This window comes from Aotus nancymaae, unplaced genomic scaffold (genome assembly GCF_030222135.1).
Source record: "Aotus nancymaae isolate 86718 unplaced genomic scaffold, 86718_ANA_hifiasm-v0.15.2.pri h1tg000012l, whole genome shotgun sequence".
Lineage (NCBI taxonomy): Eukaryota > Metazoa > Chordata > Mammalia > Primates > Aotidae > Aotus > Aotus nancymaae.
The window spans coordinates 29,124,564-29,152,396 of record NW_026988423.1 but is presented as its reverse complement, the minus strand read 5'-3'; the positions used below and the strand labels follow the sequence as shown (position 1 = coordinate 29,152,396).

Genomic DNA, 27,833 nt, shown 5'->3' with positions numbered 1-27,833 from the left:
AAGACAAGTCCATATTAAAATAGACTTTAAAAATTTGAAATTTCCTTTCAAATTTTCTCCCAGAGCAACTATTGTTGCTCAGGGCTGGACCTACAGCTTTATTTGTAGGTTACCTATTGAAAGATCCTTGCTCCAGAATATTTACCTCATCCTCAGGTGTATTTTTTTGTTACGCTATCATTCTCTGAGTTTAGGTTCTCCTTTGAGAGGCTTATTCTTAGTGATTTGTAACTTCATGTGATTTAATGTAATGAGACTCCTTTTGATACCTAGCAGGGGTCATTCTGCTGTGGAATTGGGGCCACTGATGAAGGAGGTTATTCAGGAGTCTTCTATAGTTGAGGGTGGGGGGTGGAGGCATTCCTACATGGAACATTTAAATGAGTGACTTTGGGAATCATGAGGTCTTAGGCTGGAAAGGGGTGTGTGAAAAGAATGCATTGGAGGAGAGAAAAGAATATTAAAGGCAAACTTTAACTACACAGGAGTTTAGGGCTGCTGTTTCTGGAATTCTAACTACAGTATCTACCTGCCTCAGATGCTTGGTTGGCACTTCTCCCACTTAGCATCTTTCCACACTGGGTTCTAGGTGAATTTAGAGAAGTCTGCATTCCAAGCTCTCCTCTTTAGTCAGTTGCTGGTGGTCTGCCCATCATCTGGTCCAGGACAGAATTTAACCTTTGGGTTCTAGATAATTTGTATTCCCTCTTCCAGATTGCCTTCTGGCTTGAGAAAGGCTTTGTATCTAGAGTTCCTTTGTGCCCCTTCTTCATTCTGCAGCTCCTTGGGAGTACCAGAGAGGAACAGCAGCAGCTGAGCCACTCTGTTCACTTAAATTCCCACCTGCCTTGCTGTTTAGCGGGAGGGATCACCCAAAGAATGTTCAGGGGAGCCCTTCCCTAAATGCCTCATGTGATCATGCTTCCTTGTGATCATGCCTCTCTCAGCAAATGTTTTATTTATTATTTATTTAACCACATGGAAATCTATTATCAACCTGTGACTGGTGACTAGATCGAAAGTGGGCTCAGGTTTGTTCTGGTTACTGTAGGAATAGGTCCTTGGTGAAGAGTGGCTCCTTTCTCCCATCCATTGTCTGAAAGAGCAGCGCCTAGTTTCTTAGAACACCCTTCTAATCATTCCTATTTTATGGCTCTCTTGTTAGATCTCCTGCTGCAGTGACCATCAATGCAAGTGGCTTCCAGCTTCCATGAACACCTTCTCTACCCAGACCTTGACCCTGACAATCAATTCTTGTCATGGCACTGTGGTTGCTCTCCGCTATGCCTGGACCACATGGCCTTGTGAATATAAGCAGTGTCCCCTGTATCACCCCAGCAGTGCCCTGCCAGCCCCTCCCTTCATCGCTTTCATTACAGACTAGGTTCCTGGTCATCAGAGCAATGTTGCCAAATGACCGTTTCAAGATGATCAGAACTTAGCTATAAGGATGGGCTTTTTAGATTTTAGCATTTAGGAGTTTCAGTAATAACCATTGCTTTTAAAGGAAATTAATAGAAAGCCTCATTGAATGGCTTCTAGCTAGCACATGGCTGTTTCTATATTCTGATGAGCCCAGGCTGGTAGGTAACTCGAAATGCTGGCTTTTTGTCCCTTTGTCTAAGGTCTATATTGGACAAATTCTGAACTACACACAAATTGGACCTCAATGTCATTCACTTCCCTCATATTAATGGGAGTGAAATGTCGATAATACTTTTGCCCCCTTTTATCCAGAGTTGTGGGATCTTAGGATTGGAAGAGATTTTAAAGGCCACATAGGCCAGCTAGTGTTCACATGTTCTTTACAAAATTTCTAACAGGTGGTTACTGAATCTCGGTATGAACTTTCCATTCAAAACTTTCCAAGTTTTTCCTTATGTGGAACTGAAGTCTTTCTCCTGTGAAACTTTATTACTATCAGAGTCTTTCAGATAATTTAAGACAGATCTATTTGTATTCTCTTCAAGCCAAAACCAGTTCTCTTCCTTCAATCTAAATAATGATAATGTGAATGTTTAAGAAATAAGAAACACATGCAGGCACTTTGGGAGGTGCTAAGGGACTGCCCTAAGGAATGAAAAGCAAGGGCCACGTGGTAGTAGCCCAGGGAAGGCACTTGGGCTGCCATAAACAGGAGAGCTGAGAAACTCTGGTTTATGAAAACATGAACATAGAGGAAACAGAGGCAAATGTGTCGTTCAAGTTAAATATATCTCAGACTCTTTAAAGATAAAAGGTTTAAGGATAATCCATTTGGAAGAAAAGAGTGAGGCTGAAAGTAAAGCCGCATAACAAGCATATAGAAAAATAATGCAGATGATACAAATGTGGAAGAGGCCTTTTGTGTTTATTATTAAGAATGTTAATGCAGTTTATTGACAGATTAAAAACAGCTAAGGATACTTGAAAATTATATTACCTATTAGAAATTAGAAATAAAAGAATAATCACTAGTGATGTGTATATATTTATATCCAGTCAAAACTTGCAAATTGTCCTTGAAGCATGTGAAAAGAAAGAAGAATGCTATCTATGGGTAGCTTTCCTCCCCTTAATGTGAAAAATGAGAACTAAAGCAAAAAGCATCACTCACTCTACATATATAATGTATTTTACACAGTGTAAAAAATATGGTTTAGGTAGTGAATGTATTAATGAAGTCATATGTAAATTTATTTTTAGTGGCTGAATAATTTAAAACCTTATGTAGGAATTCACTAAATTTCCCCCAATTTAGGAACTTTTATACTGTTTGAAAAGGAAATTTATAATCACTTTGTAGAGTGAGTGATGGTTTTTGCTTTAGTTCTACCCCTTTGTAGAGTTCCAAGGGGTTCTGGTGTAGCTCCAAACAGCAGGCATAGCTTTTGTCAGTGCCGAGATTTTATTTAGTTAAGAACCAAAAAATCTAGACTCTACAAGGAACTTTGGCTCCCCTGAGGACTTCCTAGCATTCAGTTCATTCAATTAACTCCTATTGCCCATGCTTTGACCTCTCATGCATCTGGTCCCATAGAAACCATGAACCTCGTAACAGATTGATGCCTATGAAAAAGTCAATATGCCTGTCCACTCCTCCACCCTCAATACACATACCCCCATGGGCTGTTCTAATTCGGAGGCAGCTAGAGGTAGCCAAGAACTCTAAGTTCAGGTTTCTTTCACCTCCAGGAACCTAGAATACATAGTGTGAAAAACTTGGTTTAGGTAGTGGATATGTTAATGAAGTCATGTACATTTATTTTTAGTGGCTGAATAATTTAAAACATTATGTGGTAATTCACTGTATTTAAGAAATATAAGAACTTTTTAGTTTTAAAATGGAATTTATAATCACTGTAGAAAATTTGGACATTAAAGTATAAGCAAGTAAAAATCACCCCCAAATTCATCATTCAGAGAAACACTATTTTGCTGAATCATTCATTTGTTATATAATTTTATATACTACATATTATTTTGTAATCTGTGTTTTTGACTTACTTTACCAAAATAATTTTCTTATGTAAACAGAATATAGATTTAGAGTGTTTCAGTTTGGGGAAGCCTCATACTTTAACCAATTTCCTATTAATGGACATAAAGATTTTTAACAATTTCTACTATTAAAATAATACTATAATGAATATCACATGCAAACATCATACCACACTTGTCCAATTATTTCTTAGGGTCCTTAATGTTGAATGGAATAAATATGTATTTAAAATTTTGATATCTACAGTTTGACCCTCCCAAAGGATTAAACAACTTACATTCTCACCAAGGTAGTCCTTTTTTCCTTCACCATCATTGACACTGGATATTGTCAAATTTAAAAAAATCATTGGCTGGGCACGGTGGCTCATGCCTGTATTCCTAGCACTTTGGGAGGCCAAGGTGGCTGGATCATGAAGTCAGGAGATGATTAAGACCATCCTGGCCAACATGGTGAAACCCCGTCTCTACTAAAAATACAAAAATTAGCCAGGCGTGGTAGAATGTGCCTGTAATCCCAGTTACTTGGGAGGCTGAGGCAGAGAATAGCTTGAACCAGGGAGTCAGAGTTTGCAGTGAGCCGAGATTGCGCCACTGCACTCCAGCCTGGTGACAGAATGAGAGAGACTCTGCCTCAAAATAAATAAATAAATAAATAAATATAAATAAATAAATAACATGAAATAATCTGATAGATGAAAAGGTAGTTTTAAGTATATTATGGCAGTGTTTTTCAGGTTTCGTAAATCAATCCATAGTAAAACATTTTACACATATATCCATACAGGTATATGTGGTATACATATACATTATAGTTGTATATGCACTGTAGTTGAAAAAACAGTTCCAACGTTTCTTTATGTGATACATTCCAAAAAATTTGAATGTCTTTCTAAAATGAGGCTCTTTTAATATGGGTATTGCTCAGGCTGTAATAGTGGGAAAATATTTGTTATATGAAAAAAGCATCTATCACTTCTGTGTAAGTGCCGGTATTCTCAATTTATGCAGAGAAAAAAAGAAAAACACATTAATATTTTAAGCAATCCCCTTCCTACCCGATTTGCCATTATACAAAATTTGTTTCTTTTACATTGTAAAATGTATACAACTTATAAAAAGACTATACTCAAAATCATAAAATACCAGTTAACTTAGCTTCTGAGTTTACAGTGGCCAGTGTGGTGTGCTCTAAATGGTGCTGTCTGATCCCTCCCCCGCTGGTCAGATTTATTACTATAAAATACCAGTCCCATTTGTGTTGTCCTCAATTGGCAATTATGAACGGTAGTGTATTAACCATTCAATTCTAACCATTCCTTCCCTATTCTTCTACCTCTGGGTCCTTTTGTTCCTCCCTTTCCAGACAGCCCTTGGTAACCTGGTGATGAGTAGCTAAGGCATCCCACAAGCAGTGATGAGTTGTTAGGTGACACAGGGAACCGCTACCTTAATGCTATTAACAGGGTCCAAAAATCCAGTTGCATGGAACACGGAGTTATATTATTACCTGGCTAATGAAAAGACAGGACTAAGTCTGTTATAGAGGATGGGACTAACCCCTAATTATGTTATATATGAATTTGTGTTATTATATGGTTTCAATGTATTGAGCTAAAAAGCACATTCTCTGAGGTATGAAACAAAGGCTTAAAGCTCCCCTTAAAGGATGTGCAAAATGTGAAGAAAAAGATGAACAGTGTACCTTGGACTAGACTTTCCATCCTGAGTTAATGCAGATTTGACTTTGATGATACATGAAAATAAAGCAGCGGCCTGGGTTGCAGGGGCTGAGACTTGATATTCCTTGAATTAGGATCAGAATCAAGAGTAGAAGTTTATCAGAATCTCCCCATCTCCCTCGTTAGTTAGCTGCTGCTATAGGCTTAGTGTTTTTATCTCCCCACAATTCATAAGTTAATTCTAACCCCCAGTGTGACGGTATTGGGAGTGGGGTCTTCTTTGGAAGGGCAAACCTCTCATCAACGGGTTTAGTGCTCTTATGAAAGGGACCCTGAGGCTGGGCGTGGTGGCTCATGCGTGTAATCCCAGCACTCTGGGAGGCCAAGGTGGGCAGATCACGAGGTCAGATCAAGACCATCCTGGCTAACATGGTGAAACCCTGTCTCTACTAAAAATACAAAAAATTAGCCAGGCGTGGTGGCACGTGCCTGTAATCCCAGCTACTTGGGAAGCTGAGGCAGGAGAATTGCTTGAACCTGGGAGGTAGAGGTTGCAGTGAGCCAAGATCACGCCATTGCACTCCAGCCTGGAAGACAGAGCAAGACCCTGTCTCAAAAAAAAAAAAAAAAAAAAAAAAGTGACCCCGGAGAGCTACCTTCCCCTTCTGCCATGTGAGGACACAGAGACTAAGAACTAGGAAGTTCTAAGACTAAGAACTAGTCTAAGAACTAGGAAGTGGGCTCTCACCAGACACTGAATTTGCCAGCACCTTGAACTTGGACTTCCCAGCATCCAGAACTGTGAGAAATAAATTCATGTTATTTATAAACCACCCAGTCTATAGTATTTGTTGTAGCAGTCTGAATAGACTAAGATAGCAGCTCTCTATCACTCTTGTTTATAAGGGGTTGAAGTTTACTCTACCTCAGGCAGAGCTAAGCAAAAAAGATTATATCCTGATTACAACAAGATGAAAATAAACAGAATTGACAAGAGAAATTTATTACTAAAAATAAAGCAGCTGAAGTTTTTCCCAGGGAAAACTATCACCACAGGATCCATGATGAAATATGTTAATATCTTCTTTGCTTCTGAATTGCTGCTTTCTTCCATATATCTGAAATCTTAGTTTAAGTTAAATTAATCATGATGAAAATGATGTGGCATCTGATCCCTTCCTGTTCAATCTGAAGACTGAATTGGGATACACTGTGATGGAGACTTCAAGTGCTGCAGGTGAGTATCTACCAAGGGTTCATGTGTCAGGAACACAGGCTGGTAAGAAGACACAAAGGCTGCAGGCTGAAGCTCTGGGAGGTCCAAGGATCCTGGAGAAAACAATTCCTTAAGTTCCACTGCTGCTTGGGAGTCTGAGGAGACTGTTTTGGTCAGACATATACATGTCCTTTCAATCAATTCCTCAACACCCTTGCATCTGTCAGCTCAATTTTGCCTTTGTTAGGATAGGAAAGATAACTTTTACAATGAAAACTGAAACACATTAAGTGGGTTATATAGCATATTAGGCAAAGAGTGAGGATTTCAATTCCATTTTTTTACCCAGAGTTTTCCCTATATGACCCCAAAGCCTGAACCCCTGATCATTCATTTGTAGGAGGAATTCATGGAACACAGGCAGGGCCAAGGCTTTGACTTTACTTGACTGTTATTCCCTGAACAGTAAACCTTCCCCTGGTGTTCTGCTCTGGTCTTGCTTAGGTTACAGAATGAGATACCTTAGTTTCTGGGGCACCCTGCCTTACTATGATTGCAGGTGCTCCCTGTGACATCTGTGAGTAACCTAGGAAGCTATGCAGGCCACAGTTTCCCCTCTGACTCAGCACTCTGCAAGGCTGATTCAGTGAAAGCTTTTATCACTCAATGCCTAGATATTTAGGGTAACTCAGCTATGTGTGAAGATGGGAAGGTAGCCTAAAGACAGTCAATTCTCAAACCAGAAGGGTAAAGTTAAAGATACCTGGCAGAAGGGGATCATTCTGATCTTCATTAAAGGTGTGTCTCTGAAAGGCTTCAAAGCTCATAGCTGCATCATTCTCTGGCAGCCCCTCGGGTAGCTGCCCATCTCCAGGTTTGCACACATCAAATTTCACCCACTGGTAACTGTGGAGTCAAAGGAAATCACTCTTGAAAGTTATCTGCTAGCCATAAATACCCATTTCTACCTCCAAAGGGATCAGGTGTTTTTTCTTTATATTCCTCCCATATATATCTAAAACAAATATTAGCTAACAAAAATCTAAAAGCAGGCCTCTTTAGTGACAAATTATTCAGCTAGATTTCCCACCTCTTTTGCTGTCATGGTATACACAGAAAATAGTAATAATCAAGAGAACAGTGGGATCCTGGCTCTTGGTCACCTGACCAGAGGGCTAAGAGGGCCAATACTGAGCCATACTGGTCAAGAAGCAAGCAGGCTCTGGACAAAGAAGCTCAGTGAACAAAGTAGTAACTGCCAGTCCCTGCCTGGCTGATCACTGAGCTTTCCTCAAGGGAATGAATTTGACCACACTTACTTCATGCATTTTCGAGCTCCTGGGCAACTCTGGATCAGGTTGTGGATGGCTGGATGAGAAAACCCAAAAAAGTCAGCTCCAGCTGGAAGCAGGTTAGGCATTAGTTTCCCCCTAAACAGGAGAGGGATAATTTTAGTTTGAGAGCTTAGAGGGAGATGAAGATGGGTTTAAGAACAGAATAGTGGTGTGAACACATAGGATAAGCTTTCTTGATTTTGATAATGTGGAGGCACTAGTTGGTATGATGTCAGGAGAATCCAGGATAGGTTTCTATAAAATAAGAGATCGCCACTCATTAAAAGCAAGAGTAAGGGTTTCACTGTACCAGCAGTGATCTTTTAGCCTGTTTTCAAGCTTTTGGTCAACTTACATAGTAGCGCTTATAGTCTTGAGCAGTTCTGCATGGCAAGCATCTGCAGAAGAGCTGACGATGGGATTCTGGGGGTCATCTTCCGGAACAATTTCAAACTGAGAAAGATAAACGAACAATGAGATCAATCCTCAAGAAGGAAGGAGAGAGAAGCATACTACTCCTGTAAATATTTCTTTACTCTGGAGCTTGAAGCTGATGTATACCATCCTCAAAAGGGACACAAATACTTTCCCTATAGGGCTGCTAAAAATTTAAAAAAAGCCAAGTCCATAGAGAAAGTCCTTTGACTGTTTCAGTTCTACCCTTCTTGGCTGACAGCTTTCCACAGATGAGCATTTAATTTGTTATATACCTTTCCAATCCACTTATATCCTTAAGTACAAATACAAATGGTATTTTAAAAACAAATGAGATTACTTTCCATGTAGTCTTGTCAGTTCTACGAGATCTAGAAAAACAGGCTGACTGCAAACTGGCAATTCATTTTATTTGCTTTGAGTGTTAAAAGATCTTGATTGTGTTTATAAAAAGAAACTGTTGCACTGAAATTATACTAATCCTGAGGAATTTCTGCCAAGAAAATATTTTTGTAACAACTGTAAAAGCTAACTAGCTGATTTAATTATGTGGCCAGTTTTCTATAAAGTTCAATGATATTTTTGCCAGGAAAATATTTCTGTAACAAGTTCTACCTAGCCAATTAAATTCCTTGACTAGTAATAAAGTTCAGTTAAACAGTTTCTAGTTCTTCAATGTATACTTCATTCAAATCATCCTGAGCGGTATTATTTTCTGTATAATTTTTTAGAATATTGAACATTACTGATTTCTAAAAAAGTCAAAGCAAATTTTACTGAATATAGATTCTATTACTGTTAGTTTTCTTCTGTGGTTATTATTTCACTGGATTAAATTTACTGTGTCAAATTTTAGAGATCTGTTAATTGTGTAAGTAACAAATTCTCCTGTAAGTAGTTTTAGTCAATGGTAGTTTTCTTATTTCAACCAATGGCATATCTTGCCAGGTTAAGATTCTAATTTTTTTTTTTTTTTGAGACAGAGTTTCGCTCTTGTTACCCAGGCTGGAGTGCAATGGCGCAATCTCGGCTCACCGCAACCTCCGCCTCCTGGGTTCAGGCAATTCTCCTGCCTCAGCCTCCTGAGTAGCTGGGATTACAGGCACGCGCCACCATGCCCAGCTAATTTTTTGTATTAGTAGAGACGGGGTTTCACCATGTTGACCAGGATGGTCTCGATCCCTTGACCTCGTGATCCACCCGCCTCGGCCTCCCAAAGTGCTGGGATTACAGGCTTGAGCCACTGCACCCGGCCAAGATTCTAATGTTTTATATTTATTTCTCAGCTAATTAATGAAAACACTGTAAGCAATTAATTTCAAGTAGTCCAGGACTGCTCTACTATTTAGTATCCATCATGTCCATTTCAATTACTTTTTTGTATTGAAATTTTTACCTTACTTGAGTAAGGAGCATTAAGGGTAGAAATGTTACACTTTAGTCTTAAAGATACTTCCTTGTTAGTACTTACGTGTAAATCTAGCTCATCCTTTCAACTGCTGTACATACAAGGATGGATATATTTTACTTAACCATTTTCTGGTTGATGGGTATTTAGGCTATTTCTGATTTCCTGCAACTGGAAATACTGCTACAATGCACATTGTTACATGTTACTTTGTTCACATTTGCACATTTCTCTAGGTGCAAATGTGTACCTAGTGCAGTCTAGATACCAGACTATCTAGACATATTCTGGGTCAAATGATATACATATTAAAATTGTTGATACTGCCAACCTGCCCTCCCAAAATTTTCACTCCTACTAACATATACTTGTTTTCCTCCACCCCAGCCAGCACTGGATATTATTAATCCCTCTGATAGGTGATTATTTGCCTATGAGCAAAATAAGATCAAATAAGATATCATTTTTGTTTTATTTGCATTTCCTCACTTACTGATGAGGCAGGCCCACTCTTTACCATCTGTACTACTTCCGTGAAATGCCTGTGGTTTTTTTTTTTTTTTTTTTTTTAAATATTGCTTTTTCTTACTCTACGGGAGCACTTTAGTAGTAATCCTTTGGCATATTTTTTTTTCTGTTTATTGCTTGTGTTTTAACTCTGATCATGGTGCCTTTTGCCATTCAGAAGTGTTTACATTTTTAATAGTTAAGTATGTTATTATTTTCCATTATGGCTTCTAAATTTCATGGCTTGCTAAAGAAAGCCTTTCATCTCACCCTAAGAGTATAAGAAATTCTTTTACATTTTCCTTTAACATATTTGTAGAATAAAATATTCAACAAAGCTAAAGTAATAAAAAGTCATATTGCCACTTATAGACAAATATATCAATAAAATGGAATCATCTGGAAACAGATACAAGTATTACATATATTTACTGTGTGTGTGTGTATACACACACACACACACACACACACCAGCCACTTGACGTTAGTTGGAACAAAATTTGAAGCTAGATTCCTAGCTCACAAACCTAAAAATAATGTCCAGTTAGGTTAATGAGCGAAAAAACTAAAAACACAACAGATTCTTCTTTTTCAAAAATGTTTTAGCATTTTGTTTTTCAGAGGAAATTAAGAATTGACTCATCAATTTCTATTAGGATTTTGATTAAATTTGCATTACATTTATAGATGTATTATAAATATGGTATACCATTGAAATAATGAGTCTTTCTAAAGAAACTGTTGCATAATTAAGGTCATATGAGCTCTCAACTATGCCTAACAGTGCTCTGATAGGCGTGATGCAGTATTATCTACAAGAGTCGAGCAGTCTCAGGTTTCTCCCAGCTTCTGCTGAAAGATTCCTTGCCTTGCCTCTACTTCCTTCCACCTTACTCTCTAGTGATCTGTAACTTCCTCGTGAAGTTTAGAACTCCGAAAATGGTCTATTTCCCCCCACCCCCCCAAATCAGGAGGTGATGGTTGGGGAAAATGAACTGTCTCAAATCTTAGTACTGAGAATGATGAAAAAGGTACTTAGTAAGAGTAGGATTTAAGACTTTCGGGTCTTTAAGAGTATGTACAGTCAGAAACTAATACGCAGTTTCTTTGCCAACTCCATTTTGGTCCAACTTGAATTGGCAGTATATCAAACCATACCTTCCCTGTATTTTGGCCTGTACTTCACATAAGTTGGCTTGATCAAGGCTTACATAGTCACAAAGTCAGCAGTTGAAGTAGCATGGTTCAAAAGAAAAGAGCCTCAGTTTGAGAATTAAGACAGATAACAGACTGACATCCAAGCTCAACCACTTACTAGCAGAGGTGTGACTTAGGGTCACTTACTTTTCTGCATCTTGGGATTACCCAAATGGTGATTATACGTATCTACCTTGTAAGGTATCAGAACAGGTAATACATATTAAGTGCCTAGCACAGAGAAGGTTCTAAAGACACACAGTGGTTATTAGAGGGAGTACCTGAGGCTGCACACCACCATCCTTTATCTGACAGGTATATAGACACTTCTGGTCTGGGCACTTCATGCTGGCATATATTCGAGTACTGCAGTAGCCCACAGGGTAGATGGCACTCTCATCATGAAAGCCAGGTCGGTCGGTGATGATCTATAAAAAACATTCCCCCAACCTAGGATTGAAGTCACTGAAGAATTTAGAAGTCCAGTTTCCTGTGGTAGCCTTTAGAACCACTTTGGGGCTGCAAAGAGTGACAAATCACAGAGACAGAGAGTAGGCTATGTAGCAGACAACACTGACCTGGTTTTGCAGGGACTGGAGATATTCTGGGGTTGGTATAAATCAGCAAGGGGCTGCTGCTAATGGGAACAAGGAGGGAAGGCTCAACCCCATTCCCACATTTCTCTGATTCTCCTCTCTGTATATCGCTGGTCTCACTCACCTCCCCCAGGCTATATACTGTTAGACCCCCTAGTCCGATGGGGAACACAGGCCGTCCTGAGGGATCCAGGGCAATGGGCTGAACCAGCTTGCGAGCACCTCCCTCCATTTTCTTTTTCTTGCATGTTTTCTTCAGAACTGAAACGCAAATCTGGGGTCACCCACTTTAGGCCCATCCCAAAGTTGAAGGGAAGGGAAAAATTTGCATGTGAATGGTAAGGGCAATAAGCCAATCCTGGTTTTACATACTTACTGAATGGGCATGTGGGGCATTCCCCGAAAGCCCTGAGTAGCTTTCTAACCTGCCCATATTAGAGTTTAGGAGCTAAAAGCCTTATACATTTTAAGGCCTCTTATTTCATTTGTAAGATCAGAGATTTCCCAAACCAGCAGTGTGCTCAAAAGGCCACCTAGCCCATTTCCCTGCCTCTAGGAAAGACTAAATGGAATGCAACCCAGAGAGCTGGGGGAAACAGGAAGTCCGTCTGCTCCCCTTGCATTTAAGGAAGTCTAGTCAGAATTTCTCCACCCAAAGTGGCTCTAATACATTTGGTTCTCAAGGGCTACTAGGGTTCCTTAACCGGATGAGACTCTAAGTATATCTGTAGCCATATGTGTCTGTCAGTTAGTACCAGGTCTGTCATTAGTAGGTGAGTCACTGGGGCAATTGATATCATCTCCCCAAAGTACCTTCCAGTTTGTTGTTCTCTTTGCCTTTTTCTTTTTTCTCCTTCTTGGATTTCTTCCCAAATGGTTCCTCAGCCCCAGGGCTGGGCCCAGAAATAGGCCCAGCTCCTTGTATAGTTCCCACAGAGCTGGCCACACTGTAAGTCAGGGGCAAACTGGAGCTGTGGGAGGGAGCTGCAGTCTGCACTTCCCCTTCAGTTAGAGCCTGAAGCTGGAGGAGCTTCTTTAGCAAGTACCTGAGGTCAGAAAGGAAAAGGAGCAGAGGAATGAACTTCTGTATCGTCTAAATTCAGTATTTTACTCAACTACTGGGAAAAGCCAGAATTGTATATAAGATTACTACAGTCATAAAAATAAGGTTCTTAATTGGACCCTGTGAATCAACCATAAAGCCCTAGAGGATAATGAATACTTCAAGAAGCCACAGATAGGGTAAGAACTGTAGCTTATCTCTTGCATCTGGACAGTTTCTCTAACTTGATGTTGGACGGTATTAGGCTTCTAAAAGGCACATGATTTACAGATGTATATATACACATTTTGCTTTGCACAGAATAGTATGTACAGAATAAATATTTGTAGAATGAGAGGCAGTTGCTTTTATCATTTAGCTTTTATAATTGGGGGGTTTAAATAAGATTATTTACTAGATGTCGCAAGATGGCTTTTTCAGAAAGATGAGTAGAGGTGTTGCATCACCATGGCCCAACATAACTTGGGTGTGCAGGAACCAATGCCACAGGTTGTGAGTTTCTCTGTATTTGATCAAGTGGCCAAGGGGCTATGCGGTGCATATAAATCCCAGTGGGAAGAAAAATCTCCAGAGCAGTAACACCATTATCAAGCTCCAAAAATGTGATGCTGAATACAAAATGAAGCCAGCTCACCTTCTTTCTTCTTTTGCTTTAAGAAATTTTTCCTCAAGACGAGCAATTTCATCACAAATAGCAGCATTTTCCTTTAAGTAAAATTTTGAAAACAATCATATAAAATGAATAAACAATCACATTAATATGCTGGGAAGAGAATCTATATTTCAAATCAAAAACCTTGTATTGCTGAGTGAGGAGGAAGAGCTATTCTACCTTGTGACAAGCTATAAATAGATCCATAGGTAAAGGTAGTCAGGTTCTACTATGGGCAGGGTAACTATGTAATTTATTATCCAATCTGGGACACCTTTGAGTGAAAAGGGGGTGCTATTAATGCTTATGCCAGAACAATATGGTAAACCAAGACTGTCCTGGGCAAGCCAAGATTAATGGTCACCCTAATTAGTATAGCGTTTGGTAGAGAAAAAGGCATACTGCTTAAATCCATAGATGCTTAAATTCAATACTATAAAAATGAAGACTGTCTATTCCCAAGTGCCTCGACTCTTGAGAAACTTAGAAAGCCTATCTAACCCAAATAGAAAAATACTTATATGTATTCAAGTATCATCTTTTTTTTTTTTTTTTTTTTTTTTTTTTACTGATGACTCAATCTACCTCCCAAGCACCAATCCTGAAGGGAATGCTGAATCTGAATGCTCCATAGGTGGAACCTCAAACTCTCAATGTTCAAAACAACATCCCTTTTCTTCACATAATCTTCTTCATGTATTTGATGGAACCAACATCCTGGAAATAACATAAATTCCAAGCTTTAGGTACCTTTGACGTATAGGGGATAAAAGAAAGGGAACAGTCTATCAGATGCCAAGTCCTCTTAGTTCTACGTTTCTTGTTCCTCTCCACTGCAAATAGCAAGCAATGCACATAGCAAGTGCTGAATAAGTGTTTTTGGAACGTGTATTCTAATTTCTGAACCCTTCCTTATACTTCCAAAAATGCTGAGAGACGTTTGAGCTTTTGGTAAAGAGAAGAGATAAACTGTTGACTTGGATGTGGGAGGACATTTGAGGACTTCACCTCTATTTCCAAGCACTGAGGCAAACCAAAATATTCTAATATAAAGTTATGGCTGGCAAGCTATATTAAGTTTATTCATTCAATAAACCCAGTGCTTCTACAATAAAAGGAAAAAACACTTGGAACATTCAAAGCTTAGAGGGGGGAAATTATTGAAAGTTTCATGTACGTGTTTGGGCAAAGGGTCAGTTATGGGGAAGTGAGGTGCTCAGAAAATATCAGAAAATAGGCTGTGTAGTGGAAGTTATAAAATAGAATCACGGCATCTAAGTTGGAGTCAGGGCTCTGACACACTACCCTTGGGCAAATCATCTCTCTGGGCTTCAGTGTTCTCATTTTAAAAATAATGCCTAATTCTCAGGGCTGTATCTCGAGAATCAAACACATTTCCTAGAGTTTTGCAATAATAACGATAACTAAAATTTATTGGCGTATCTTTTAAGCACCAAGCACTTTTCTTTGCTCATTTAATCTTCATTATTCTGCAAGGTAATTATTACCTCATTTACAGATTAGGACACAGAGAAATTAGGTAATTTGTCCAAGGACACAAGGCGAACAAGTAGTAATGTATACGGAAAAGCCAACACTATATTAATACTGTTACCCTGGGAAGAGGGGGAACGCTTGGGGAAAGACTTTGTGAGGGAGTCTCCAGTCGGAGACCGGCTGGACGCGGGTCAGACTCACAAACACCGTGGCCTTGGCCGCTTTGCGCAGCCGCAGGTACTTCAGCCGGTACTTCTCGTTCTGGCTTTTCTTCGGAAGCTTTTTCATCCTGGCCTTGGTGGACTGCAGCTGGGCCCGCGGCGAAGAGGCGAGGCCGTCCAGCAGGCTCATGGTCCAGCCCCGCTACGGGGGCCCCAGGACGTGGCCGGCATCGGATCCTAGGTCAGGGAGCAGGCAGGAGCGCTGGCTTCGTTTGTTCGGAGCTAGTGGAATCGGGCCTCTAGGAATCCAGCTCTCCGAGACGTTCCCAGGGCTGACCGCAGAGCCAGAGACCCTAGCAACCCACCCGGCTCCCGGATCCTCTCAGCACTTCCGTGTCTGTCTCGGAAGTAAGCCATTACCGGAACTTACGTCACGGTGCCGGCCGCGTGTAACTTCCGGGGCAGGGAGAGTAAGTGGTCTGGGCGGTGCAATCCCTGGCCAGCTTGGAGGAAAGAGAGGGCTGAGGGTGAGTTCGGGATGAGGAGAGAAGGGCTGGCCGACGGCCGGAATCGGAATCCGGGCGTCGGGCGTCTTTGTGCTTAGCTAAGGGGAATTTTGTTGAACTAACTCACGAACAAACAAAAAGCTTACCAATGCGAGCTCTCGTTCACGCTCCCCCGCAGGGCCAGTGCATTTCAACGCGTTTTTCATGCGTCTTGCAGACAGGCTTTCCCAGACTATAGAACAAACGGAACGCAAGTGCTGGGACTGCTTCCTTCCCTGCCTCGTTCCTTTATGCAGGTCACAGAAATGTGTTTGCAGGGCCATCTAATGCTATGATCTTCCTAAGAGCTGGGAACGCAGTAGTGAATAGGAAGAAAGGCCCTGGATCTTTCTAGTAGGGAAGATGAAAGATTTAACACGCAGTTTTAATACTAGCACTAAGTAGGCACTCAGTAGATGTTTGCCTACTGAAGCCAGAAGTATATTTCTGTATATAATATGTACATTTCTGTACATAACATGTACATTTATGTGGTTCTAACTTTATAACCAAGGTCTATTTAAAATTAAGGAGGATAGACAAATCTTTATGGTGCGGTATTGGTAAATGACCCAGGCCGGATGGCAGAAGGCTTGCATCTTCTTCCAGCGATGGCAATACCTAGTTTAGTAACTCTCGTTTTTTCTCTCTAAACTGAATATAGTCTTTGGATTCTGAAGTTTGTAATAGTGGAGGTGAATGGGATTTCTACATTGTAAAGTACTCTATTGATACATAATGACTGTTACATTTTCAAAACGTAGACTTCTTGTTTTTTTCTTTTTTTGAGACGGAGTCTGGCTCTGCTGCCCAGGCTGGAGTGCAGTGGTGCGATCTCGGCTCACTTCAGCCTCTGCCTTGTGGATTCAAGCGATTCTCCTGCCTCAGTCTCCCGAGTAGCTGGGATTACAGACGCCCGCCACCACGCCTCGCTACTTTTTGTATCTTTAGTAGAAATGTGGTTTTACCATGTTGGCCAGGCTGGTCTCAAACTCCTGACCTCAGATAATCTGCCTGCCTTGTATTACAGGGTGAGCCACCATAACCGGCTCAAAATGTAGACTTTTAGAAGTGTAGAAATTCAGGAAATATGTTACATAGTTAAAACAATAAGTTCACTACTGGAGAAAAATGTAACACTATAATACGTAGTGTATAGTCAGAATAAAAAACAGGTTTAGAACTGATGACCCAGGTATTTACTTAATTTCTGAAAATAGTAAAAGCAGTGACAGGGTCTTGGCAAAATCGGTTTAATACAGAGGAAAGCTTATGGAATTCTTTTTATGATCATCCATATTGTAAACTGCTCTTGTTGGACCTGAGTGAGTTTTTAATAGAGCAACTCTTCAAGGTGCCAGTGTTTCACAAACATACTTAAGGCAGCCATATCTATTCAGTTTTGGAAAATACCAGGATTATTTTTAGCTCATAAAATACCCACATTAATGCCTTTGATAATATGGACTGGTGCTTTACCTTGGAACCTAAAAATAATCCCAGTAATAGGAAGAGACTTTTCTTTCTTTTCCTTTTTTTTTTTTTTTTTTTTAAAAATCTTGTTTGTTAATTGCCTGATTTATTTGCTGTCATGCTGTATTTTGTCCTTGCATGCTTTGGGGTCTGACTTTATTTGTATTATTTGTGTTCATATACGTGTATCACATCTAGTGGGAAGAAAAATGCTATCCTTTGTCCTAGTTTGCAGGCTGTTCTGGCCAATGGACTTCAGTGGAATTTGCATGAAAATATTTTTTGTTTCTTCTTCATTGGAAGCATTTCCTAACACTTACAAAGCATTTCATTCGAACTTTAGAAATTTAGAAAATACAGTACAAGAAAGGTTTAAAAAATCCATAATGTTACCACTTGGAATGAACTACTTTTAACATGTTAGTATATGTGTCTAATATTTTGTGCATTTTTATATAGATTAGAGAATACTAAAAATAAAGTTTCCTTTTTGTTCATTTACCATTATGTCATTTCAATTTTCCAAGTGTTACTATAGCTTCTTTTTAAGCATAATTTAAAGTAGCTGGTTAATAGCCCAGCTATTATGGCTGTATTATATTTTGCATAATTACTTCCACGTTCTTTGGCTTTTTGATCAATTCCATTCAAAACATGTCTTTACGTACAAAGCTTTTTCCATGTAGGACTGTTTAGAGGCTGGATCTGTGTGCTCCAAAAAGGTGATGCCACTGAGAAACTCATTCCTTATATGTTTAGAAGAATATTTACTTAGTGCCGATTATGATACCACCTTTAAGAAACTTAGTTTAAGAAGGAAAGACAGAGAAGTAAATTGGCACTGTTAATATGGTGTAATAAGTTTATTTCATAGGTTTTATTTTATTTGGCAGCACCCAATCAGGGAAGAAGGGAGGAGATAGGAAAGGTTTCTTAAAGGAGATATATCTGGGCAGACTCTGAAGGAATGGTAGTAGTTGGCTGGCCCAGTGAAGAACAAAGGAGGGCATGCTGGGTGGTAGAGACAGCATATTCAAAGGCTCAGCATCGTGAGAAGCATGGGAACTGCAAGTAGTTGATCAGTGTGAAAGATGTGTGTAGAGAGAAGCAAGAGGGGAGACTGAAGCAGTAAGTAGGGTTTGGGTCATGGAAAGTCTTGTGTACCAACTGAAGAGTTGGACTTGAACCCAGTGACAATAGGAAACCATCGATGAATGTCTTTCAACTCTTTGCTTGTTTTAGGTAAACTTACCTGAATTTGTCAGAAGCAACATAACTTTTCTACTTAACTTTATGAAGAAGGGTGTAAATGGCCTACACAAAAATTCTCTAATGAAATGCATAATATGCAGCCCTAAAAAGAAATGTAAAATGACGGACAGCATGATATTGTGTCTGAGTGTATCTTTGAAGTCAGATCAAAGTTCCATTAACTACAGGTATAGGAATAGGAGTTAGAAGCTAAAAGGGGGTGATAAATCAGGAGAGAAAGAAGTTCAATAGCACTTTACTGTCTACCCATTTCTAAGTGCTTGCTATGCAGTGACTGGCTATAAGGGAAGGCATAGTATCCTCCAGAGTATTAAAAGCATACCTGGCCCCATTAACAGCTGAGAAGGAGTCCGTAGCCCATAATCACAGCCCCTTGTGAAATGAGTTCCTGGTTTAGATGGTGAAAGTGTATCTGGGTATCTGAAGGCTCCACTCATGGCTAAGACATGGCCCTGGCCTTTTTCTACTATGTCCTTACATCCCAAGAGCAGATTACAAATTGAAGCCATCATCTCCCAGTGCACTTTGGAGGCTACAGAGGACTTGGGCAAGGTTGATAACTTCCACGGAGTAAGCTGGGTAAATTCCTAGGACTTCAGGCCACACCAAAGGGTTTCCAGGGGTTTACATCTTTATTAATCTCTTGACAGCTTGCCTCACTTGCTCTCTGGGGTAAAGCGGAATGTACATCCTAGAAGGATTATGGAATTGCCTCCATAAATGGCCTTTAGAATCTTCTTTCCTTGCAGCATGTCTAGACCTTATTTCTTTTTATTTATACTATCGTCATAGAATGTTCTAGATTTAATTTTTTATCTCTTTGACTCTTCAGCTCCAGCTTTCACATTTATTTCCATGTCTTGATTATGTCTTCTTACTTTTAGGATAACATGATAAAAGATATTCAGTTAAATTTCCACAAAATTTCTTGCTCCATGGCTTTTTAACTATGGGTGTTCATCACATGCCGGGTGGGTGAGCTGTTTGGGTTTTGAGGGTTCTAAGCCAGCCAATAAAGTCATAAAATCAACTACTGTGTCAATATTGTGCTTCTGGGTGGTTGTTTCCTTTAACACACATAAGACACTCAGCCAGCTAAAAGAGATGAGCTCAGAGACGTTAGCTCGGAGGAAAAGAAGGATCACATTGAGGTCATTGATGGGACATCCTAGCATCTTTCTGCTGAGGAGATCAAAAGCTGGGAGCATCTCATAGACAGATAAGAGTCGTTTGTCCCACCGACATAGTCGTGTGAGGTTGTATATTATCACTGGAACCAATATGGTGTATATTGCTATACTGGAGAGGCTAACAATCTGGAAAACGGACAGCAATGTCAGCCTGCACGTGATTAAATTGGGGACATGGGTCTCATCACTTAGCAGCCCTGTCTTGATGGAGCAGCTGAATTCTTCCTGGAAGAAGATATCCAGATGGAAATGACCAAGGTATAGGTAAGTGGCGGAGGTGAAGAGGAGCAATAGGGAGTTCCTCAGAAGGTAGGTAGCCACTAGTGAATGTGAACGCTGCTTACATGCCAGGTACCGCTCTAGCAAAGGGAATTCAAAGTATCGTTCTTTCCGAGCCCTGGGCAGTGGAAGAAAGGAGGCAAGGTTAGTAGTGACCATTTAGAACCATACTCCAAGAGAGCCATGTGACAAAGCAACAGATCTGTGTTTTCAACATGGCATTCTTGGCTCCCATGAAAATCTGCCTTCCCCAAGCATAACCATACTTCTCCTCAAAACAGAGGCATGTGAGTATATCCTGATTCCCCAAGTACTAACTGCAATGTGATAAACTCAGTGAATGATCAGTGAGTAATGATTTGTTACACTGGATTTCTGCCTAGCAAGGCAGACTGAAATTCTAAGCTGAAGTAGGAGCTTTAGAATAGGCTTATGAAATTGGCAGTGGACTGGGAGTCTAGCTAAGTGTATTCTGGACCAGGCATGGTAGCTCATGCCTATAATCCCAGCATTTTGGGAGGCTGAGGTAGAAGGGTCCCTTAAACCCAAGAGTTTGAGACCACCCTGGGAAACATAGTGAGACCCCATCTCCATGAAAAAATACAAAAATTAACTGGGTGTGGTAGTGCACACCTATCATCCCAGCTACTTGGGAGACTGAGGAGGGAGGATTGCTTGTGCCCAGGAGACTGAGGCTGTAACGAGCCAACGTGCCACTGCATTCCAGCCTAGGCAACAGAGTAAGACCTTGTCTCAAAAAAAAAAAAAAAGTTCATTCTGGTTCTTGGCTTGTGTACTATGTGTATGATTTTTGGGCCAATTCATTCATTTTACATGAATAATTTGGCTCACAAATGTTTGTTGAGAGCTGTGGTGTTCAGGTACAAGTAAGCCAGTCTGTGCTCTGAAGAAGCTTAGAGCCTGGCTTGTGGGGAAGGGGCAGATAAAACGTGCAAATATGGAATAAAAATGACACTTGGTTTGTTGCTAAAATCATGGACACAAACCATAGTAGCTGCAAAATTTAGGAAATGGAGGTAGCAGTGTGGCCTTCAGTGTTCACAAACCCTTATGAAAAATATTGACTGAAATCTGGGCTTCAAAAGATAGAGACAAATATTTTTCAGAGGATAGAGTATGTGCATAAATACGGGACAACATGATTCAAATGTTAACGCAACTGTCCCCTTGCGTGGTCTAGCCTGGCCACTCTGTATAAAACTACGGCACTCTCTATCCCTCCAGCTTCCTCCTGCCCCTACTTTACTTTTTCTTTTCTTCATTCCACTTATTATCTCAGAACATATTTCACTCCTGCATTCTGTTTATTTGTCTGTTTTTCCTTAATAGAATGCAAGCCCCACATGGGTAGGTACAGCTTTGTCTCTCCTGCCCTCATCCCCAACACATACACACGAATGTATCAGAAGTACCCAGGACTGCCTGTATACAGGTGGAGGAATGATTAAACAGATAAATGATTTGTTCAGGGGAAAAGGAGGAGGCTGCCTAGGTGCAGTGGAAGGTTTTTGTCACCTGGTAGTTAGAATTTTGAAAAGGTAGTTGGTGACAGTGTGCTGAGGGCCTTGAACATATATTTGGGAAAGTTTGGGTATTTTTGGTGGGCATGAAGGGAGCTATTTAAGGTTTCTGAAGTGAGTAGTGTATGAAAGTGGAATTCCAGAGAGATGAATTTCTTTGTGGGCTCAGTGTGGTCACCTGTACACTAGAGAAAGAGTCCTTTCTCTCTTCCTTTACAGAAACACTAGAAAGCTAATGAGATGATGTGTTAAGGACTTTGTTTTCTTAAGAAGCATGGCATGGAAGATCATTTAAAGATGACTGTGCAAAGATACCATTTTAACGCTTGAGTGAATTTTTCAGATAAAGACAGAAGAGACAACTCACTTCTCCAGCTCATCCCAGAACACATAGGGGTCGGAGCTCTTCTGCCGGATCTTCAGCATGTGCTGCACCAGGCGGATGGAGCGATTATAGGATTTGTCCAGTTCGCTGATGATGAACAGCAGATCGGAGCTGAGGGCTGGCACAGCTGCATACTGCCACAGCAGCACTGGCAGGTACATGAGCAAGGCCAGGGCCAGCAGGGAGTAGGGGAGGGCCTGCAGGGTGAGAGCAGCTGAAGGGAGGCTGGAGCTGCTGAGACCCCCCGAGTGACAGCATTGAGTGAAGGGCTCTCCTTTTCTCAGTTCCTGCCTCAGCAGAGGAAGGCTGTGTGGGGAATGGGTTCGCCCAGGCCGAGGCCCTGAGGCTCCCTACTGACCTGACTGAGTATAGGGAAGGCTGCTTGAGAAGGGATGTACACATTCATGCTCCCCGGGTTCACTTTTCTGATCCAGCGTCTGTGCGGGGTGCCAGGAAGAAGAGAGAGAGAGGAGGGGAGGGGAAGGGGAAGAGAAAAGAGAAGGGGAAGAAGAAGGAGAACGGGGAGATACATATAGAGAGATAGGGAGGGAGAGAGAGAGCTATCTCCCTACCTCCCTCAAAGTAGTCTGGGCAGCTAGCTAGCTAGGGATCCTGGCCAGCAGAGGCCATGTTGTCTTAAGGGAGAGAAAATCCCATTTCTTCCCTGTCACCTTCCTGGACTTGTCTGATGCACAGTGGTCTTTTCTGATTTTTGGACTCTTGGTAATGCCAAACTACACCATCAGACACTGTCTTGGGACTCTTTGGGGGCTCTTTCAGGTATGTAAATCTATAAGCGTACTTTTAGGAATTGTCTCCTCAATGACTGTATCATTATCTACCTGCAATAAGGGACTGATATGGGTTGAATGGTGTCCATGTCCACCTCCCTCCATTCATACACTGAAGTCCTAATTCTTAGTACATCAGAAAGAAACCTTATTTGGAAATGGGTTTGTTGTGGATGCAGTTAGTTAATTTAAAATGAGATAATACTGGAATAGGGTGGGCCCCTAATTCATTATGACTGATGTGCTTTTTAAAAGAAAAAGCCAGGTAAAGAAGCAGACATGCACGCAGGGAGACTGCCCAGGGCACTGCATCCACAAGCTGAGGAGTGGGACCTAGCAGAGCCTTCCCTCACAGCCCTCAGAGGAGCCCATACTGATGACACTTCGATCTTGGACTTCAGTCTCCAGAACCGTGAGACAATAATTTTCTTTTTTTTTTTTTTTTTTTTTTGAGACGGAGTTTCGCTCTTGTTACCCAGGCTGGAGTGCAATGGCGCGATCTCGGCTCACCGCAACCTCCGCCTCCTGGGTTCAGGCAATTCTCCTGCCTCAGCTTCCTGAGTAGCTGGGATTACAGGCACGCGCCACCATGCCCAGCTAATTTTTTTGTATTAGTAGAGACGGGGTTTCACAATGTTGACCAGGATGGTCTCGATCTCTTGACCTCGTGATCCACCCGCCTCGGCCTCCCAAAGTGCTGGGATTACAGGCTTGAGCCACTGCGCCCGGCCGAGACAATAATTTTCATCGTTGAAGCCACCCAGCTGGTGGCGCTTTGTTTCGGCAGCCCTAGCAAATTAACATAGGGACTTTTCCTTAGGTTTCCTCATCATACTTACCACACCTAGCAGGGTTGGCCAACTGTTTTGGCTACAGTAAAAAAAAAGATTTTTTTTCTTTTTCTTTTTTTTTTTTTTTTGAGATGGAGTCTCATTTCTGTCACCCAGGCTGGAGTGCAGTGGCACGATTTTGGTTCACTGCAACCTCCACCTCTTGGGTTCAAGCAATTCTCCTGCCTCAGCCTCCTGAGTAGCTGGGATTACAGGCGCTTGCTACCACACCTGGCTAATTTTTGTGTTTTTAGTAGAGACGGGGTTTCACCATGTTGGCCAGGCTGGTCTTCATTTCTCAAGTAATCCACCTGCCTTAGCCTCCTAAAGTGTTGGATTACAGGCGTGAGCTACCGCGTCCAGCCTGTAAAGATTTTTTAAAGCTACATTTTTGCTAGGTGCTAAACATGGATTATTTTATTTGATTTTCGCATGGATGTCATCAGGTAGATATAGTTAGCATCTCTATTTTACAGATAAATAAACCGAAGCATGAAAAGATTAAGTAACCCATGCAGAGTTGTACATCAAGTAGGGAGGAGAGCCAGGATTTGGAACTATACGCTGTCTGATTTTGGAGCTTATTCCCTGAATGACTACCTCACTTATAGCTTCTCCTGAACCAGGGATGGTTTTCAGAGAGAGTTTGAAGAAAAAGGGAGAATACATAATTGATTGCATCTGGGTAGAAAAGAAAGGTGTGTGTTTGTGTTTTCTGAATTAAACGATAAAGACATGTTAAGAAAGGCACACCAGGCTCTAGAGAAAATTAGAACCTTTTTGCTCCTAAAAAAGGACATTTCTTGAAAATAAACCCTTCACGCCTAGGGATTTTGTTGTAGTAGGCTGAAGTGGGGCCTGAGAATTTGGGTTTAAAGAGCTTCCTGGTGGCCGGGCGTGGTGGCTTACGCCTGTAATCCCAGCACTTTGGGAGGCTGAGGCAAGTAGATCACCTGAGGTCAGGAGCTCAAGCCCAGCCTGGTCAACATAGTAAAACCCTATCTCTACTAAAAATACAAAAATTAGCCAGGCATGGTGGCATGCGCCTGTAATCCCAGGTACTCGGCAGGCTGAGACAGGAGAATTGCTTGAACCTGGGAGGTAAAGGTTGCAGTGAGCCAAGATTGTGCCACTGACCTCCAGCCTGGGCAACAAGAGGGAATGAACTCCGTCTCAAAAAAAAAAAAAAAAGAGCTTCTGGTGATCTTGATTATCAGGCAATTTGACCCTTTTCTGATATGCGAATTCCTCTACCATAGAACTTTTTTTTTTTTTTAACTATCTAGATCCTTCCTGAACTTCTAGTGACAGAAATCTCATGAACTCTTTCCATTAAGTATCTGGTTTTGTCTCAGTCCTAGAACTGTGGCAATTTGAGCCCCTGTAAACTGCCATGCCTAGAAAATGCTATGTGTGTCTTCTGACTAAACATCGTGAATCAAACATACATGTTACCACTGCTGCCTCCTAAAACCCCACTAGGATGTCAATGAGGCATAAAAGAAGACATATTTTTATAAGATCAAAGAGAACAGGAGAAAAGACAAGGGAACCCAATATTGAAAACTGGAAAGTTGCAGGATAGATGACACCAGCCATGGGGAGGATGGGGAGAGTAGCAGGGATAGGCAGCTGTTTTCACCACAGAACCAGGAATTGGACACACCAGGTACTTCTGAAAACAAGCGTGCAGGAGGGGCTTAAAACAGGGAACTTTTTGGAAAAATTTGTGTAAGAAATAGCCTGCGTATCTTTTCTATAATGTGAGGCAGACAAGCAGCTGCTCTTTCCCTCCCCTAACAGAGGCTTGATGGTTACTCCCTGGAGAGATTAAACCAGATTAAACTCTGCTCTTGGGTCCATTGAGGCAGGGGAACCATGCCGAGGACAGGGTGAGCAGCTGAGTGAACTCTGAATGGTGAGACCCACAGCCGAGTTCCCAGAGGGTTGGCAGCCGGACTTAATTCCAATTGCACCCTGCCTCTCCCCACAAATTAAGGATTGAATGACTCTTCTAGAAGGAAACTGATAAGCTCAGGAGAGAGGACTACAGAGTCAATATTTCAGATACTAATGAAATAGACCAAAGGGATCACCTTAAACCAAAGTCTGCTTGTTTATATGCCTCACCCTTAGACACAAAGCTTCCAATTAGATAAAAGTTGGCAACCAAAGATCACCAGATTCAGAGGATGCCTGAAATGTCAAAGTAAGTGATGAAAATAAATGGGTTGGGGATGGGGGAGATAGAGGCAAGAAGGAGTAGAATGAAGCGGTTCTGCCCCACTCCACTCAGCTGTGAAGCCGGCCTTACAAGGGTTTGCTTTACCTTGTGGGGCCAGAGAGATTTCATCTTGTTCTGGCCAGGTCCGTCCTGCTCATGGTGAACCAGTGAGTCCCAACAGGAGCTGTCCACGTAGGCCGCCTGCTGGACGCTGAAGTTACTGGGAGAGAAGCAGCTGATTGGAGACCCTGCAACAGAAATACAGCTTTGAGGCCGTTGGGAGTGGAGGAGTGGGGATTTAGGGGCAATCATGTAACTCTTCCCCAGTTTCTGCTTCTCGCAGGGACTGCCTTCTTCCCACACCTTAGTTTTCTGGGTTGAGCACTGCCATGTCACCATAGGACAGGGCACTCCTGGACACATCTCACTATATGGCCTGGGCCTGCCAGTGCTGACTCATCCTTTTGGGTCTGACAGTTCTTTGTTCTCAGTGCACCCCCTGGGCTCCTTGTGCTCCTGTAGTCTGGTACTAGAAGGCTTGCAGTTTGATGATGATGTCTCTTTCCTTAAATAACTGACATCCTTTAGGCTCTAAAATGTTGAGGATTGATTGCCTGGGCTTCTGAGCCCAAATGAAGAGAAAGAGTGGGCAAATTATCCTGGAAGGAAAGTGGGCTCAGAGGACAGTTCCTGCCTTTTGTTTTCACATCATTCTCCAGAAAGAGGCAGAGGTGGGAGCCATTTCTTCTCCCCTGGTGTGGATGAATGAAGAGGCAGTGGGAGGCTGGCATACCTGTTTGGGAACTGTAGTAAGCATTGCCAGAAAGGAAAGCCAGAAGTCTCAGTTCTCGGGAAGTCCACATTCTCTTTAAAAAAATGTAGTGGATTTGCTGAGTGACTCCAGCACCTGAAACCCTAGATGTATGTGTATGCTCTTGTCTATGTGTGCGGCTGGGGTTTGTAGACAGGAAGCAGTGGGTTCATCCAGCATCTCCAATGTGTCTGGGTCTCAGGCACTTAACACATGTTCTAAAATCAGTAACTTTGGAGCTGTGGGGCTAGGGGTGGGAAGGGGGCCCAGAGCAAATAAGAGACTTGGCGACAGCCCAGGTAAGATGAAGAGGTCTAAGGTCTTAAAAACATTGCCAAGGGCATCAACTTCTTTAATCCATATTGAAAACCAAAATAAACATTTAATTACTTGAAATGAAGTAACATATATGAATACTAAAATTACAACTAATTTTTTTTTACTGTAATATTTTGGAGATGACTTTCAGACTTTTTGGTGCCTCTCCTTTGCTGGTGCCCTGAACTCATGCGTCATCTGCCTTTTGGGTAATCCAGCCCAGCCCGAAATCATGGAATCCAGTCACTGTGCACACCATCTCACTTCAGAGCCCATGCAGAGAGTGACGTGAAGAGGTGTCTCTCTTGTGCACTGGGTCTTGGAAGCGACTTACCGGAGGAGAACTCCTGGGCGAATGCCAGGGACATCAGCAACAAGGGGGAGCCCACAGCTACGAACTTGACTATCCGGTCCAGGGGCAGTTCTAGGCGCAGTCCTTTGAGGCGGGGGCCCCTGCGGTCAGGCAGCAGGGCATCCGAGAGCATGTACTCTGCAGCTGTGTGTGCAAGTGACATGATGCTGCTGAGCTTGGGAGTGCAGAGGTGGCAGGAGGGGTCCTGGGATGGTGGAATGAGGAGGTGGCAGCTTCAGGCAGCTGGCTTTGAGCAGAAAGTGCCTGCTGCCCCAACCTTATGCATATCTATGCTGGGAGCAGGCGATGATTCCCTAAATAACTGCCCAGGCCCTGAGCCAGGCCATGCTAATTAGAGGGAGGCATAGCCTTAGCGGGTCCTTGCTGGAGGAGGGTCGGGCCTCACCTGGGGCTGGTGCCACGCTGCTGTCGGGATCGTCCTAGAGCAGATGGAGTTCTGTGGCTTTATGCTGCCTTGTCATTAATAAAGTATTTTCAGTGGGGTGGTAGAGAGAAGGAGGGCTGTGGAGCCAGGCCCCCCCAATATAATTGGTGTGGAATTTGGGTTGGGATTGCTTAAATGTGTTGAAGGCA

General features: G+C 41.8%; 3 protein-coding genes across 4 annotated transcripts in view; 1 reads left to right on the top strand and 2 right to left on the bottom strand.

Annotated features, from left to right (window-relative positions):
* SIAE (sialic acid acetylesterase) overlaps positions 1–6,181 on the top strand; it is a 40,046-nt gene extending 33,865 nt beyond the window's left edge. For both annotated transcript variants that reach the window (XM_012470218.3, XM_012470217.3), the window contains exon 10: positions 1,166–6,181. In XM_012470218.3, the coding sequence (XP_012325641.1) occupies positions 1,166–1,384 (219 nt within the window). In that variant the 3' untranslated portion in view covers positions 1,385–6,181. The remainder of the gene's footprint in view (positions 1–1,165) is intronic.
* TBRG1 (transforming growth factor beta regulator 1) lies at positions 6,150–15,637 on the bottom strand. The gene is made up of 9 exons (XM_012470219.2): positions 15,269–15,637; positions 13,553–13,623; positions 12,669–12,901; positions 11,980–12,116; positions 11,541–11,687; positions 8,068–8,165; positions 7,698–7,808; positions 7,142–7,284; positions 6,150–6,491 (listed from the first exon to the last, which is right to left on the bottom strand). Exons 1-9 carry the CDS (start codon positions 15,416–15,418, stop codon positions 6,346–6,348), a joined length of 1,236 nt encoding a protein of 411 aa, XP_012325642.2. The 5' UTR covers positions 15,419–15,637; the 3' UTR covers positions 6,150–6,345.
* Positions 15,638–19,465: 3,828 nt separating this feature from the next.
* PANX3 (pannexin 3) lies at positions 19,466–27,402 on the bottom strand. Its single transcript, XM_012470649.2, has 4 exons — positions 27,222–27,402; positions 25,864–26,006; positions 21,896–22,110; positions 19,466–20,105 (listed from the first exon to the last, which is right to left on the bottom strand). Exons 1-4 carry the CDS (start codon positions 27,400–27,402, stop codon positions 19,466–19,468), a joined length of 1,179 nt encoding a protein of 392 aa, XP_012326072.2.
* Between the last annotated feature and the right edge of the window lie 431 nt (positions 27,403–27,833).